Here is a 17,073-nt window from a genome sequence, read left to right as displayed (position 1 = left end):
AGGAGGACTTAAATGATCGGATTAAGTACCACTGGTTGAGCTCCAGACAATGAGGCTCCAACAGAACTGAGAAGCCTCAGGTGCCTGGGACGTTAAAGTTCTTGTCTGGGAAAGTCAATGAAGCTGTACTCACTCCTCCGTGAAATCTTAGATTGGGATTGACAGTGTGAGGTTTGCTAGCTTCTCTCATATGCCAATGTCCCAAGGTTATATTCTGTAGACAGTGTAGAAATTCTTTGACTGTTATTACAGCCCAGCCTAAAGTTGGGTGGAGGTTGTCTGTAGGAGCTGGCTCATTGAACTTGAGCTTGTACTCATCAATTTTATTTGCCTATTTTTTTTTAATTAAAAAGGATGTCAGTGAAGAAGTCAGAGGACTCTTCTGCATGTTCTATGGTTCTGAAAGTTTGCCTAACCAGTTCTAGTGATGGAGAAACTGAGGCCCAGAGAGAAGTTATGAGCAGAAGTGCTAGAACAATGACATAGCAGCTCTCCCATGTCACTTTCTGCTATTACCCAAGCAACTCTGAAATATGGGAGTGAAAAGGATCCCACGTGCTGATAACGTTTTTCAGGTATGGCTGCTGGGGATGGGGATAAATGAATTCTTTGTTGTGAAACCAGTGGAAACCATTCAGAAGGCCTTAAAAATATCCAGGGTATTCAGCCAGGGCTGGGGTCTTCAGTTGAAAATACCACTTAAGAGTTGTTCTTGGTTTTTTTCTAAATCTCATACAATTTCCAGATGCCCTGTCTAGGATAACTTAATATTATACCTGCAATGTGTATACCTGGAATAAAATTTATTTCAGTGCCTAAAATAAAATAAATACAAATTCGCATGGCATCGCTTTTTCCGACAGGTTATTAAACTTGTTTAATTGGATTACAATATGGGCAAAAAGAATTAACATAGGCTGGCTTTTTTTTTTTTTTTAATTCCTGTCCTGCCCCTAGGTTCATCAGAATCATTGTTTTTAGATTCCACATATATGCGTTAGCACACGGTATTTATTTTTCTCTTTCTGACTGACTTCACTCTGTAGGACAGACTCTAGGTCCATCCACCTCACTACAGATAACTCAATCTCATTTCTTTTCATGGCTGAGTAATATTCCATGGTATATATGTGCCACATCTTCTTTATCCATTCGTTTGTCGATGGACAGTTAGGTTCCTTCCATGTCCTGGCTAGTGTAAATAGAGCTGCAATGAACATTGTGGTACGTGACTCTTTTTGAATTATGGTTTTCTCAGGGTATATGCATAGGCTGGCTTTTAAATCTACCTTTCCAAGTCAATGACACATTTTGCCCTGAAATCACAATATCCTTGTTTACTTTAACAAATCTCTACAAAATCACCTTCAAGAAAACTTTAGTGTCATTTGTACTGACCTTAGATGATAACCTTTGTGTGAGAAGCAGAAGGAGACTTTCCCTGGCAAGGTCTCCAGCCCTATGGACCTCAGCAAGCCTCTTGGCAATTTCTAAGCAGAAGGGAATAAATTTTGGTCTGGACTTGTTGTGTGTGTGTGTGTGTGTGTGTTTTACACATATTTCTGAAGTAAATTGTACTCTAAACGTTTTCCTGATTCTAATTTTTTAATAGTGAATGGTGTTTATATGAAAACAGAGGCCACTTAAAAAAGAAGAAATAGGTATTACAGAACAGCCAGTGAAGAAAGATGTGTTAATCATTCCTTGAACATAAAATACCTTTTTAAGTAATTATTTTTTCAATGCTACAGAAAATAATTTTCAAACACATCAGATCTTTTGATATACAATTACAGTGAGAGGTCATGGCAAACTGAAGGGTACCAGTTAAAAATTCTGCAGAACCTCAGACTGGACAAAGCCTGCAGTCAAAAAAGAGCTCTGGTTGACTGGCGTCTATATAGACCCATAAACGTATTTGGAAGAGTTAACAGTAAACTTATCTGTCCATTTCCAGATTAAGTAAAAAAAGTTCAACATTTATGATGGCTATCTTTATACAAAAACACACAGAATTTAGAATCAATAGTTAATGATTCAATGCTAATATTAAAAGTTCACTTAACATTGGAATTGATGAATAACAGCATTATGGGATCTCTCACACAGTAAATTTATAAGAAATTTAGCTGAATATTTCTACTGATCAGCACATAGCTTGGGTGAAAGCCTTCTTTCCTAAGAGCAAAAGCCTTTAGTCCAATTTTAAAGTTCCTTTTACCCCTCTTATTCTAGGACTCAGGAATATTTCCTACTAATTTGTTGTCATATTTTATTTCCAGTTTCAAATTCTGTGATTAGAAAGCTTGTATATTTTAGCTTTTATGTATGCGGAGAAAAATAAGTTCAATTATGCTAAGAATAGGTCTAAGGTACCTCAACGTGCGAAAAATCTTCACCAAATGAACTGAGCTGTGAAAAATCACCTGGCTTTAACCGTTACTCGTGTTTGAGTCATATGCTCTGCAACACAAAAATCTTTCTCAGCAAATCCATCAGTCTTGGATGTTTTACTTTATATGGTGATAAAAAGACAGATAATCTCACAATGTAGCCCCTCCAAAAAACTCAGAGCTCATTCCAACTGTGGAGTTGGGTCCCCAGCTGCTTCTGTCTAGGAGAGATCAGAAAGCAGGAACCGAGGGAGGAGAGGGGAGGGCACGGTGGGCAGGGGGAGGGCAGGGAAGGGGGCCCACTTACCACTGCTGCGGGTCGCACCGCTGAGTAGGGGGCGGGGCCACTCACTGCAGACTCCACAAGGTAGCTCATCACGCCGTCAGCACCTGTGTGGGAAAAAGCATTCACTGGGCCACTGGGTGCAGAACATGCGTGGACCAGCAACCAAAGGAGGGCTCGGAGCAGGTCTCCTTAGGAACCATGGCGTTCACTTCTTTGTGTTACAGAGAAAGAAATTAAAACGTAGAAAAACAAAGTGGCCAACAGAGAGTAAGGCAGACCCCAGACAGAGCCAGTGCCCTGACTGCAAGGTAGCCTGGATGGTGATGCCTGCTGCAGACAGTAAGCAGTCAGAGCCCATAAAAAGACCCTTTAGAGGGTTTCTGGGCAGGAATGGGTCTTGTGTGTCTTTTTTAGAAACATTTCCATTCCTATTTCTCCCTCCCTCCACCCCCAACCGGGTCTGGCCCTCCATACGAAGTGTGGCATTTATCAACTGATGAAGGACGGAATAGAGAAAGGATTGGAGAAAAGAAGGATGGAAAACCTCCATCGAGGAGGCATGTCAACCAGGACCCTGAGACAGATAAACAGAGAGAAGACCCGAAAAGGGGAGTGAACATTATCCATCTTGAAAAAAGGAGAAGGGCTAATTAAATGTCTTGTTGAGAGCTACTATCTCCATTCAAAGTCTGAATGACCATCTCGTTTAAGGAATGTTCTAGCTGAAGGGACTTTCCAGCTAGCTGTCGGTCATCAGGAAAATCGTTTATATAGCAAACATTTCTGTTGATCCAAACGCTCTCTAAAGTACACTAGCTCACACACTTTCATAAGTTCAATATTACACACTAAAAAAATGTCTTTCTTGAATGATTTAGAAGATTAAATTCCTAGGTATGCCATTCAGAGGCCAAATTCCTATTGTTAGGGAGTGACATTTGAGTTTCCACTTAGCTACTTTCCACTTTGTATTTGTCTGTCCTTTTCCTTTATTCTTGGGAATAATTAAAGCCACTGACCCCATTTCAAGAAATATAAAGAATACGATATGTCTTATGTTCAATTTACAACTTTGTTCACCATGTTGATACAGCTTGACAGCCAATGAGCGTATATATCTTCTTTCATATGAAATGTATTTAAATAACATAGTTAAGGGACTTCCCTGGTGGTCCAGTGGTTAAGACTCCGTGCTTCCGCTGCAGTGGGCACAGGTTTGATCCCTGGTTGGGGAACTAAGATTCCCACATGCCACACGGTGTGGCCAGGGAGAAAAAAAAAAGCTAGACTTCAAAAATAAATAAATAACATAATTAAAGTTCTGCACTACAAAGTTATACTGACTAAGGGCTACCATCACATAGCAACTAATATCATACAGTCGAGAAGTAAGTTAAAAATCTTCTGAAGACGTAAATTATCCCAGAGCTGTGCTTATTGTTTTTAACTAAAATGGCACCTTTTTATAATGTCTTTTCTCCCCAAAGTAGAAGCAGTCAAATTAATATTAATTTTAAAAAAAGTAAAATAGCTAAGGGTACCTATGTTCATCAAGATGTTGTTTTCTAGTTTTTCAGGGACTTGATTGCCAAAAATGGCCCTTAGGAAGAATTCCCAGGTGGCAAAGTGGAAGAGTAGAAAAAGATCAAAGTCTCTAGTCCAAGGACACTGTTCCCATCTGGAGCCGTGGTCCCCTCTTCAGTGTTTCTTTCTAAAAATAGTGAGCAGCTACCAAGTATCAGACCCTGCGTTGGGTAGAGGGCCTGGAGTAAGAAGAAGCCTACGACAGGTCAGTGTGGACACCGCCCATATATTGTACAGAAGCGTTGCTGCTTTTCGTCTTAAATTCAAATTTTAAAGTCCTAATGAGTCATCATTCACCCATCCACCTGCACTTCACAGTTTTGGATCTACTCAGAGGTGAGACTTAAAAGTTGACAACATAGATTGTGTCATACTGAGAACAGCTCAACCAAGATCTGATTCCTTAGGGAAAAGTTGCATCCCTCCAGGGACCCACAGGGCAACCTAAACCTTTGGGAAATGTCCAGGTGTGGCAGTGCTGCTTTGTGCAACCCATCTAGCCCTCCGATTTCCTCCAAAAAAGCCCCCCCCCGTGTCCCCTGAGTCATCACAGACCCCAATTATTTATTCAACAGGCACGTCAAAGGCTTCCTTTGCCAGGAACTTGTTAATCATTCAGTAAACAATTACCCTGTGCCTGCTATGTGCCAGGCACTGTTCTGAGTGCTGGAGATACACAGGTAAACAAAGACCCCGGACCTCGTGGACCTTACATTCTATCAGACCCGGGACAAAGCTGAGAAAGACAGATCTCCATCTGCAGGCAGTGGGGAAGACGGGCTCCCATAGAACTAAAATACAAGGTGAGGAGGAGCTTACCAACAATATGGAAAAAACTAAGCAGCCCGTTTTGCCGAAGGCTGGGGAACAGGAAACCACGGAAGATCGCACAGTGCGAGGTGTGACCACGTGGCCCTATGGATCCTCCCTAGACTCTCACGAGCAGCAGAAGACCTTTACCCTTCTGAATTCCTGTTACACTTATACCTTTGTAAAAGAAAGCACTTTTGGAATCAGCAGCCTTGTCCTGAAGCCCAGATCGAAGGCACCAAGAGCAACGCACCTCCTCCTAACAACTCTCCACGCAGCTGGGAAAAAGGCTTAGTGGAAATGTGTTTTCTCTTTCTGATGGACAGAGTGAGGAACCCCGTGGGCCCACATACGGTCCATCCTGAGCTGGGCTGAATTCTCGAAGCTTCATGCGCTGTGACTGACGCTCCCCTTGGGGAAAAGTCCTTTGCCCATGGAGGAAGCTGGAAAGAGGGAGTTGCCAGGGCACTCAAGGGCTCTCATCTCAGGAAATAACTCTGGGACAGAAATGGACGACCGCTTCATTATTTTCTGGAGAAAGAAAAAAAGAACGCGCCCTGTTTCCACTTGTAGATGGTGACACAGACCAGCTGCTGTAGATGTAAACCCTTTCAGAAAAACTGTTTGGGTAAAAAAAAAAAAAGTTTTTTGACGTGTTGGCCGAGGAGAATTCCCTCCCACATGACAGCTATTTGGACATCGGCTGGACCGACTTTTTTGTCTTGGCATTATAAACATTTATGCCTAAACACAAAACAACTGTGTGAGTTCAGATTTACTCCCCAGCCTAGCGGCATCCGGAGGCCTGTCTGAATGCAGAAATGGTTTGAACCCTTGGTAACAGAGAGCCGTGAAGAACTGAGTTCATTTCCTTGAACGGGACCAGCAGTGCTAGAGCAGCAAAGTAAAGTTGTCCTCAGTGAGTCTGTGCTTAAGAGGCAGCTGGGCTCCCAGCTGCGGTCCTCCCTGGCCTCCAGGACCCAAGGGGAGCACTGTAGGTCCATTCCTCACCACCCCACTGACCTCTCCACTCCTCTAACTAGGAACTCTGTTGTTTTCTTAGGCACCTGGTGCTGTTTCCCACGTCCCTACCCTTCTCCCCGATCACCTCTGTGAGAAATGCCCTGTTACCCTCCTGCTCCTCAGGACTAACTAACCCCTTCTCCTGAAGCTTTTAGATTCATCTCAGAAGTTTTAGCCACCAGGAAATCCTTCTTGAACTGCTGTTCATCCCAGCCTGGGCTGGCTGGCTGTCCCTTCTCTGTGTTCCCCACGTGTGTCTCCATCACTGCACACAACATACTGTTTTACAAATGCCTGCTCCTACCCGCCTCTCCCACTAAACTCAGAGCTACTTGAAGGCAGACACTATGCCTTTTTCATCTTTGTCTCTCCAGAATGTAAGACAGACTGAGGGGGTATCATGGAATTCTTTTTTTTTTTTTTTTTAATTAGTGAATGAATGAAAGAATGAATGAACAAATAAATTGGTCTCACAAGACTGAAAATGTAAGAGATAGATCAGAAGTAAATGTATTCGATTCTCAAATCAGAGACTCTGAATAGATGGCAGATCTGGATGGAGATTCACTGGAAATAATAGGTTTGTTTCGTGATCCCTTTCTAAGTGAGAACTCTTTCCCTTTATTCACTCGCCATTCAATGTCACCTCATCCAGAAGCCTTTCAACCACCCCGTGTAAACAACAGCTTCCTGCTCCTGATCTGACACTCAGCTGCTTCTTTCTTGTGTCCACGACTCCTATCCCACTAGAATTTAAGTCCATCAAGGACAAAGTTTAGTGTATTTCTTCACTCCGAATCCCTAGATCCTAGGCCAGTGTTGATAGGCAGCTGGCACTCAAATAACTGTTGACTATGAGAGTGTAAGTTACAAAACTTTTACAAACACCTGAACTCACTTAAGCCCCTTTTTTTACGGGGGTGGGGGGAAGACTCGGGCCAAGCTGAGACTGACACTAGCCCACCAGCCACCTCTCCTGTCTATCCTCATCACCCTGGACTTTCAGGATAAAAATGGGCAAACCGTGCAGAGGGAAAAACAGGTAGCAGTTTGGTTTACATGGGCATCTCGCATCCAGTAAAGCCTTTGGGACTCTTGGGAGATCTCGATTCTTCCTAAAACACGTGACTGCCTCTGGAGACTCCTGCCCCGAGCAAGCCCACGACCCAGGCCAGGATCTACAGGCTGACACTTCCTTCCATCCAGGTCTCTCCAGGGGCGGGGTGGGTGACACACAGAAGGAAGGGAGGAGGGGGACTTGGAGGGGTGTTTCAGGCCAAGGCAGCAGAAGAGCAGGGAATCCCAGAGACCAGGCTTAGTGGAAGCTGAATCCAGTTCCTATCAACTCTGCCCCTGCTTGGCTGCATGTCTAGGTGATAACTGTGACATCACTTAAGGGTTTTTCATTGGGGTTATATGCTCTTCAAAGAAAGACTATGCCTTTAGGTAAATAACCCCATAAACCACACTTCAAAATTTTTTCTTTTGCAAATAATTTTTGCCAAAATATATATATTTATTGAAAAAATTACAAGAAAAATACAGAAAAGTCTATCATGAATGTCAAAATCACCTGAAATTCTACCATCTGGAGATAATTGTACTAATACTTTATTCAACATTCTGCTGGGTATTTTTTAATGTGTCCATACAAATATACACATGATCAGAATTTTACCTTCACGATGTTATTCTCTACATGCTGTTTTGCAATCTGCTTTGTTCACTGACATTTGACATGATGTTATGGATAGTTTTCTATGTCAATAAATACAGTGGTACATCCCAAAGTATACAGCTGTCGAGGACTCTATTGTATGTATGCATCATACTTTTCTTAATGAGCCTCTTATTACCGTAAAATTTATTTGTCCCCAATTCCTTGTCATTATAAAAGTTCCTAAAATATTTCCTACTCCCATTAAATGACAAAAGTGGTATTTTGGGGACAAAGAATATGTACAGTGTACATTCTATATTTGAATACATATTGACAAACTTCCTTCCATAAGAGAGAAGCCAGAATTATAGTGCCACCAACAAACCCATTGTGATTTAAATTTGACCTTGCCCTCTCATCTTTGTGTTAGCCTATAGGTCAAGAATTATGGCTATAACATATGAAGACTGCACACGGGGAATACAAAAGTGCAATAAAGCTGTCACAGAAAATATAGATGATGCATTTTTTTCCTCTTTGCAAGTCGGACTGGAATGCAGGAGAAAAAGAATTTGGTTTCCAATAGGACTAGCCATTCAAAGGACACTTTCCCCGAATGACAGCACCTTTGCCAAACTAAAGACAACAGTGTCACCCATGTCACCGAGGCAACATCTTTCATGTGCGATGGAAAGAGTTTGAATTTCTTCTTTCCAAATGACATGTAAATCTGTTTTTAAAGAGTCAGACTGAGTGTTACCTCTTTCAGGGAGCTTTCCCTAAAACTTCTTGTCAGTTAGATAGACATTCTCAGTCCTCCAGCATGGGATTCACTTTCACAAGGTACCGACCAAAGTTCAGAGTACTTCCTGCGTCTCAGTTTCTGCTCCTGCATCATGAGTTACTAGAGAGTAGGGACTGTGTCTCTTTAGCTGGCACATCATAGACGTGCAATACTCCTGTTGACTAAATGAAGGAAAGACCTGTACGTGAATAGTTAGTATGTGAAGAGTTATGTCTCAGTGCTTGAGTTTATCCAAGAGTTATGTCTCAGTGCTTGAGTTTATCCAAGTGCTTGAGTTTATCCAAGACAGTGCTTGAGTTTATCCAAGACAGTGAAGATATCTCCGGGACAAAAAAAAAGGGACATCACCTGTGATGACATGTGTCCGTATGCAACCCCAAGGTTAGATTTCTTTAATGTTAACTGCAAGCAGGGTCATATTTTTCTCTAAACTAACAGACATACCCCGTTGATGAGTCTATTATCTTCCATTATCTTCTTTCTAATTCTCATGAGTAGTCCATCTGTATTTTTCAAATCATTTTAGAAGATCTCTCCCCTGATCTGGCAGTGTAACAAAAGCTACCGAGTCCTGTTCTCCAAGAACTCAAAGGTAAGCAGCTTTAGATAGCTGAACAATCCTCACTCCCCCAAGGAAACTCTGCTGTTACCATAAGTAGAAAACAAATTGGTAAACAGAATTGAAGATGGTTTCTCTCTCTCATTCCTAACTCTGTAAGAACCTCATTTTCTTGACTGAGTATTCCAACATGACCGTAATAAACATTCCTTCTTATTTCAAGGAGCCGGCACCCACCCATAGAGGCCATGTTCTGATCCATGTGCTATTGGCTTCTGGGTCTTAAACTCAATTCACCAACTCTTTCACTAAGTTCATGAGGCATCAACTCACAGATTAGTGAACATGTCAGTCTTGTTTCTCCCCACCTTTACTGCTAACAATCCCCCAACTCTTACTTGAATAGAGGCTTGAAAATGACTCATATCCATCTCCTATTTCTCTGAAAACTCTCATCTCCTAATTAAGCATAATGCTTTCAGGTTCTGTATGAATTGACATAGCTCAACTAACCTTTCTTAGAATACTAAAAATGGACTCCTGTTATTGTAATATTACGAGTCACTCACTAATATCTCCTGAAAGAGACAAAGAATATAAGATGGTTTTAAACTGCTGAACCATAGCAATCAGGGGATAAGAGTGCCTCGTAGACTACTTTATGTTTCCTCCTCCTGGAAACAAATCCCTCTTCATCACTCTGCTGGAATGGCACTGTCAACATTGGGCAGAATGGTGCTGTCTGTCATAAACATCAAGGGAATACATTAAAACCTGTCCAGGAATTTTATGAGCACAATGCCAATCCTAGTCTCTGAAACTTCTCAGAAACTAATGCTCTGTTCTTTCTAGTGTGGGAACATCTTCTGGAAAACTAAAGGTAACATTCAATCAGCTGTTTGACAGTAAAAGTGGCCACAGCCTTGTCTTCAAATGCTATTCCTCAAATCCTCTATCGAACCATGAAATACAGCAAATAACCACCATTGTCCTTCAGACATCCTCCAGGGCCACGCACACAGTAGGCACTCCATAAATAACTGAATAAAAAATTGGGATTTTTATCTAGCTAGCTGGTATTGAACAGCTGCACAGCCCTGTATTAGGTGCTATGGTAATTCCAAAAGTGAGAATAACTCACTTTTCTTCTTTATATAGTTATTTTTCTAGTTGATGAGATGAGAAAAATGATGACCTCGCTACTCAACAGTGGGGTCCTCACAGACCAGCAGCATGGACAGCACTCGGGAGCTGGTAGAACTACAGAGCTCAGGTTCCACTCCATGTGGTTCATATGCACATTAAAGTTTGAGAAACGCTGGTGTAGGTAATGTATTATGGGTACATAAAAGATGAAGAAATGACTTACGGAAGGATGCTAAAGGAAAACTTCAAGAGAAGGTGGCGCTGAAATGGGCCTTGAAAAATGGGTAGCTAGAGGTATGCACAAAGATTCAGAAGCGAGAATACAGTAGATTAGAGAACAAGGAATAATCCAATAAGCAAACAGATTGTGGGGAAAATGGGAGATGAAACTGAAAGAGCCTTTAGGGCAGATTACCAAACTAAAAGCTTGGGCTTTTGTAGGATAGATATAAAAGCATGATTGCTTGAGTTTTAAATAGTAATAATAATACTAATAGTAAAATTAACAATAATACATTATTAAAATTAAAGTTGTAGGGCTTCCCTGGTGGCGCAGTGGCTGAGAGTCTGCCTGCTAATGCAGGGGACACGGGTTCGAGCCCTGGTGTGGGAGGATCCCACATGCCGCGGAGCAGCTGGGCCCGTGAGCCACAACTACTGAGCCTGCACGTCTGGAGCCTGTGCTCCGCAACAAGAGAGGCCGCGATAGTGAGAGGCCCGCGCACCGCGATGAAGAGTGGCCCCCACTTGCCACAACTAGAGAACGCCTTCGCACAGAAACGAAGACCCAACACAGCCAAAACATAAATAAATAAATAAATTTATTTTTAAAAAAAAAAACTGAAATTTAAAAATATTTATAAAAAAATTAAAGTTGTAGTATAAAAAATTGGAATTGTTTTCTTACTAAGAAACTAGAAACAAAAAAGAGTAAGCTGGAGGAATGATGTGAAGCATCTTGCCTTCACAAGGGTGGCTATAGCAGAGGTCATGGTATATGAGATTCTTGGCCACATCGAACCCAGAGAAGACCTGCAAGCTAAATGTCAACTCTTACCCCATGGTGGCTGCCAAAGAAATCCTTCAGGAGCCTAGAAGTTTAAAGAATTACTTTTCAACTCACAGTGTATGGAGTTATGTCAGATATAATCTAGAATTTAGATATGGTTCTGGGTCTTAAGAAGCTCTCAACAAAACTGAGAGATGCCATAAATATAGAGATAGCTATTGAGAGAGCAATGAACGGTGCCAGGAGTGTTTTAATAATGCCCTTTAACATTGAACTAAAGCACACCAGCTGCCTGAACTCTCTCAAATCCAGCGAGCAACTTCTTGCACTATGTCTGATGGTCATTTTTCACAGTGAGGTTTCATTTGTTCTATTGCCCAAATTGTAAGTTTCAAATTTCCCAGCATACTGCTACACAGCTTCCTGGCATACTTATATAAAGAGGGATTTTGTAAAGTCAATGAATTTGGGAACTGGAAAAATCTCATGAAATCTGCCCATCTTTTATTTGAATGAACTGAGCCCAGAGAGGTTAAGTTGTTTAGCAGAATGATAAAGAACTCCAGGTGACAGACTATGCATTGACCGGGAGTTCCTTACTGAGTGTGGGTCATGGGCAAATTTCTTTATCTCACAAAGTCTTAATTTCCTCCACTGTAAAATGGAGACAATGATACCAACCCTTTCAGAATTATTGAGGAGGGTTATATAAAATAAAACCCTTGCATATTACTTTATACATGATAAAATAGTCAATAAATAATGGTTATTATTATTATTATTGCTATTTTATCACAGTGCCTGGCATTAGTAAGCATTGACTAATTAATAGTAATAGTGGTTTTTATTCATTATTATTTTACTGCCCAAAGTGGCAGAGGTTATTTATTCAGATATTAGAGCCAGAACCCAGATAGCCTATATCCCTTACCTCTTTTTCTAAAAGACTTGCATTTAAATAATCAAAAAAGGATCCGCTTCCATAATCATAGGTTGAGTAGCCTAATCAAGAATTTCACAGGAGAAAAGCGCCACAATTTCTATTGAATGGCAGCCTGTTTGTACCATTGTTATGCCTAAAACCAAGAAGTAAGCATTCTTCTTACAGCGAGGAACAAACTCATTGAAAGATTGCGTAGCACACATGGGGAAATATTGCAGCTTCCTGAGTTAAACCGATATCTTTTTGATAGAAATGTGAATCTTTTGTGGAGTAACACTTTGGCAACTAGATACAAATATAAGGAAGTCATAAGCTGCAACGGAAAATATCGCGAGAGGTTTTGTTTGTTGGGTTTTGTTTAAATTTGTTTTGTTTTGTTTCTGCTTTTTCTTTAGCACGGTGCTTCCCAAACTGATTTGCATAGGAATCACCTAGGAATCACCTGAGAATCAGGTTACAAGGCAGAGACTGACCCAGCAGGTCTGAGGTACAGCCAGCCTGAAGGTCTGCACTTCCAACAGGATACCCGGACATGCTCATTTTGAGTAGCAAGGCGGTGTCTGGACTCACTTGGTTAAATTCATGAGTGGTTATAACAAGAAGGTGTTTGGATGGCAGAGGCCACCGAGGAACAGGCAAGAAGAATCCGGGCCACACGCTGAGCAGAGGTTTGGGTTGATTTTTATCTTAGCTGCAACACAAGCCCAGCCAAGGAGAATGTGCAGCTCAGCACCCGTGCCCACCTCTCAAGCCACGTGCCAGGTGATGGCTGCATCTGACAAGGCTTCCTGCCTTTCCTAAGAAGCCAGGGTTTGAGTTATTTCACCTCTTATGTCAAGAAACTGGCATCACTGCTCTTCCCCTACCAAGAGGAAACCTTTTGGATTAAGGATCACTGGCGTCACCAAAAGGCACTATATTTTTCACAATTTTAAGGGACTTAAATCTTTTGGAAATTCTTTGTACTATGTTTTGCAACTCATTATGCACCGAAAATTATTTCAAAATGAAAAGTTAACACATTTTAAAAATGCACAAAAGACTAAAACCCTGGGAGTTTCTACTTTTCCACATCTCTTGAAAATATAGATTGCATTTCCCTCATTGAGATTATTTTCTTGACATCTTCACTAAAAGTTTGCTGCTTGACTTCATTCTAGTAAGTGCTGTCCAAACTGTCCCCTCTGTTTTCTGGATGCAGCACCAGCACGTGGTCAGCAGGAATATCGAATCTACCTTCTTCTCTGAGAAACAAGATTGATCAAAAAAATCCTTCCCTCACTGCCCTAGGTAACTTTTTTTTTCCATCTTCTCTCCCAAAGCATTCACAGACTGCATCACATCACTTAACAATTATCTTTTATTTTTAATCTCTTTTCAGGTAACATCTTGCCTCCTAAAATAAATTATGTTGATTCGTTTTTAAAATGAAACATATATTTCTCCTTCTGCGTCTGTCACAGCGCCCCACGAGGCTGGGCACGAGGGAGAAATTCAATCAACATCTGTCCCATTGAGGGAGAGATTTACTGATCCCGTCAACCCGACCTTGTAGCCTTTCTTCAGAATCTGTGTCTTTCTAACAATGAATCATTAATCCACAGATTCCCCTTTGGAAAATTGGCCTAAGCCACAGTATTCTCCCAGATAAGCAAACCATCACTTCAAGCAGAAAAATTCAGCCTAAATTTGTGTAAGTGCCTCAAAGCTACTGAGGTTCCTATGAGATATGACTCCAGCCACAGCTCTGAACTCACATGCCTTCGGTTCTTATCAGGTCCCACCACCAACCAAGTCGTTCATGGTACCAAACCTCGGAGTCCTCATTTGCTAGATGGGGATAACAAGACCGCCCACCTCACAGACTTCATTGTAGATTAAAGAAGGAGCCCATGCAAAGCACCAAGGGCCCTGAAACATACCAAGTGCTCAGTAAATTTTGGGGATGAGTATCCTTCCTTGGGTGGAGTGGAGAAGACCAGGTATTATATCCAGAGAATCATCTAGATTAAAAAGTTTGAGTTCCCTAAAGCTACATTTTCAGTACAGCAGGGACAAAGGAGATGAAGGGCAAAAGAATGAGTTGTCTTCATACCTAAATTGGCCCAGGATTGAAAGACCTCACAGGATTCCCCTCAAATGCCACTAACTTGCTGTTCACCACATTTATTTTGCTCAAATACTAAGTACATTTTAATTCCCATAAAGAAGGAAAGAGAGAGATAGAGGAGGAGGAGGAGGAGGAGGAAGAGGAGGGAAGGGGGGGAGGGCAGAAAGGAGGCTCCAGCTCCCTTCTGCTGGTTGATGCAGAACTGGGAGTTTTGAGTGGGTAATTAGAGAAGGAACGTTGCTGTGGAAAACAGATCTGATCACCAATCAATAAAACCATGAGGAACAGCAGAACGTGAATTATCAGTAAGAAATCAGGCAAACACTTTGAGGCAATCAGCAAGGGAAATGGCAGTGGCAACTATTTGTTTCCAGAGCATTTATTTGCCCTCCAACTCACCCTCCCTGGGGACCTGCACCCACACACCCAATTTGTTACAATGTTACTTCAGACTAGCCTTCAACCTTATTGGCACTATTTTTGTTCTTCAAAGCTCTATGCTATTTACAACTATTCTCTCATCTTCATGAAATAGGTGGAGTACAAATCATTATTCACATTTCTTTCATTATTCACATTTCAGAGATGAAGAAAATAAAGCACAGTCAGGTCAGATAACTTGTTCTCAGTTCCAAAGCCAATGTCTAACAGAACCCAAGCACACTCTACTTTCCTAACTCCAAAGCCCGTGCTGGTGCCTTTGAACTCCATTATCATCTGAGGCAGGGAACTGGCCCAGATCCATGCTGTCAACCGGTCTCCAAGGTCACAGCCGCCCAGATGTTGAAGCGTTACACCCTGTTATCCACCCTCCCCTAGGCTCTACTCTTGGCCTTCTTCGCACCTCTAACCAACTAGCACCTCGGTGTAAGGAGCCGGTAAGGCAAAGATGCCCTCTCTGTAGTCCGGCCCTCAGCTTCCCACATCCTCAGCGGCAGAACCAGGACGGAAGAGGCTGCCTGGCTGCCTGCACTGTTTGTTTATTCACTACTGAGTTGGCAAGGATGTTGATTTACAATTAGAAGCAGCATGCTTCTTCAAATATTAATATTAATAACTACAATGCAGAACACATGAAAAGGTCTTTTCATCTTCAAAGCACTTTGCAGACATTAACTCATTAGCTCTCCCTCCCCTCCCTTCAGAAACAACAGGTAAGGAAGAATCTCCACAGTGATAGGGGCCACCCAGCGCCCTCCCTGCCGGGCCCACGCCTGCAGAAGCAAAGGGGTTTCTCTTTAGATAAAAAGAAGGCAGGCGGTGCCATCCAGAACCACAGTTGTTGAAAGAGTCAGAGTGCCAGGCATTTTACAGATGAAATGGAGCTATCAGAGTTACTGTTTTAGAACCTGGATTTCCTGTTGTTTAACAAATATCTCTCTTTTCAGTTGCACAGTAATGGTATGAAGTAGGAGGGAAAATGGCCTTGTGATTTAAAAAAAAAAAATCTTACCCAAAAGGTAATAAGGAAAACCTGCAATCGAACGCCTTGATCTTGGTAACCCAGCATCTTTTGAATAGTTCGCCTACATGAAATGCAACTTTAAAAGGGGGTAACAGAGATGTTTTAATAGTAGAGGATAAGCCCCCAACAAAGTGAGATTGCCAGATATAAAATAACCAATGGAGGAGAGCGGCCATCCACACCCCCCCTGCTTGTCCATAGTGCTGCCCAAGGATTCAAGCTCTGTGGTGGAGGTAAAAATTACCCTCCTTGACTTTCAGAATCCCCCTGCCTCAGGTACAGTCCCAAGGTAAAAGTACAGTCCCTTGGAAAACTGTGAGTCACAGGACAGGGAAAAACACCAAAAAGGCTAGTTTGACCTGCAAGACTCAAACCCGTAGCAATTTCCTCAAAATAAGGGCAATTAATTAAGCTACTGAGGTTAAAATAAAAAGTTTAAAAAAGTAAAAAGTAAAACAATGGCTCACTAGGAGTGTAAGAGAAAAAAGGAAAGAAATGTCTACATTTAACTACAGCTTTATTTCTTTGGAAGTGCTCCAGTACGTGAAGAAAATTCAGTTTCTGACAAGTACTCGGCGAGTGCCTAAAACGTGCATGCTTTTGGTCTTACAAAACAGGGAAAAGAGAGAAAAGGTCTTGATTTCAGACTATTCTAACAAGGTTAGGAAGTATTTTTGAAAATGGTTATTAAACAATTGAATTGAAAATACAGAAAAATGTGAAAAGAGAAAGCCGCTTGTATCCTGGAAGTCCCCATCAGTTTACCGGTTAATTCCACCAAATGAAAAAAAAAAAGGAAAAGGAAAATGGACTGCAAAGTTTTAGGCAGAAACTCACACCCCACTTACCACTTTGCCAGAGAAACTGGGTGAAGAATAGGTCCTGAGTGAGCTTCCCTCAAGGTCTGTGGTCTCTTTCCAACTACCTGCGGGAATCCTCTGCTCGGAGGCTAAAGAGGATGCGAAGACCATAATGTTTCTAATAGAGCTGCCTCCTTAAATTAGGGGGTGTGGTCAAGCCCAGAAAAGCTGGAAAAAAGGCAGTGTTCCACTGGCCCCTGACTCCCCGGAGGCAGCCACTAGGACAGGCTCTGTGGTCTAGATGGAAAAGCAAATCATGTTACTGGTTAAGGTAACACCGGATCACACCTTAATTTATATCATTGAGATTACCCTTCTGTTAAATGTCACTCAGCCACCAAAAGTAGCCAGGAGGGAGATGAGCAAAAGAGAATTCCCTCAGTGGGATAACTCATGTTTCAGCCTTTGCTATTGCTTTAG

The 17,073-nt window shown here is 41.8% G+C and overlaps 1 protein-coding gene across 2 annotated transcripts in view; it reads right to left on the bottom strand.

The window, feature by feature from the left end:
• ETS1 (ETS proto-oncogene 1, transcription factor) overlaps nucleotides 1-16,713 on the bottom strand; it is a 127,633-nt gene extending 110,920 nt beyond the window's left edge. For both annotated transcript variants that reach the window (XM_061203129.1, XM_061203131.1), the window contains exons 1-2: nucleotides 16,642-16,713; nucleotides 2,701-2,783 (exon numbers count right to left, since the gene is read on the bottom strand). In XM_061203129.1, the coding sequence (XP_061059112.1) occupies nucleotides 2,701-2,769 (69 nt within the window). In that variant the 5' untranslated portion in view covers nucleotides 2,770-2,783; nucleotides 16,642-16,713. The remainder of the gene's footprint in view (nucleotides 1-2,700; nucleotides 2,784-16,641) is intronic.
• Between the last annotated feature and the right edge of the window lie 360 nt (nucleotides 16,714-17,073).

Source organism: Eubalaena glacialis, chromosome 10 (assembly GCF_028564815.1).
Source record: "Eubalaena glacialis isolate mEubGla1 chromosome 10, mEubGla1.1.hap2.+ XY, whole genome shotgun sequence".
NCBI lineage: Eukaryota > Metazoa > Chordata > Mammalia > Artiodactyla > Balaenidae > Eubalaena > Eubalaena glacialis.
Note: the sequence above shows the minus strand (reverse complement) of the source record. Positions and strands in the feature narration are given on the sequence as shown.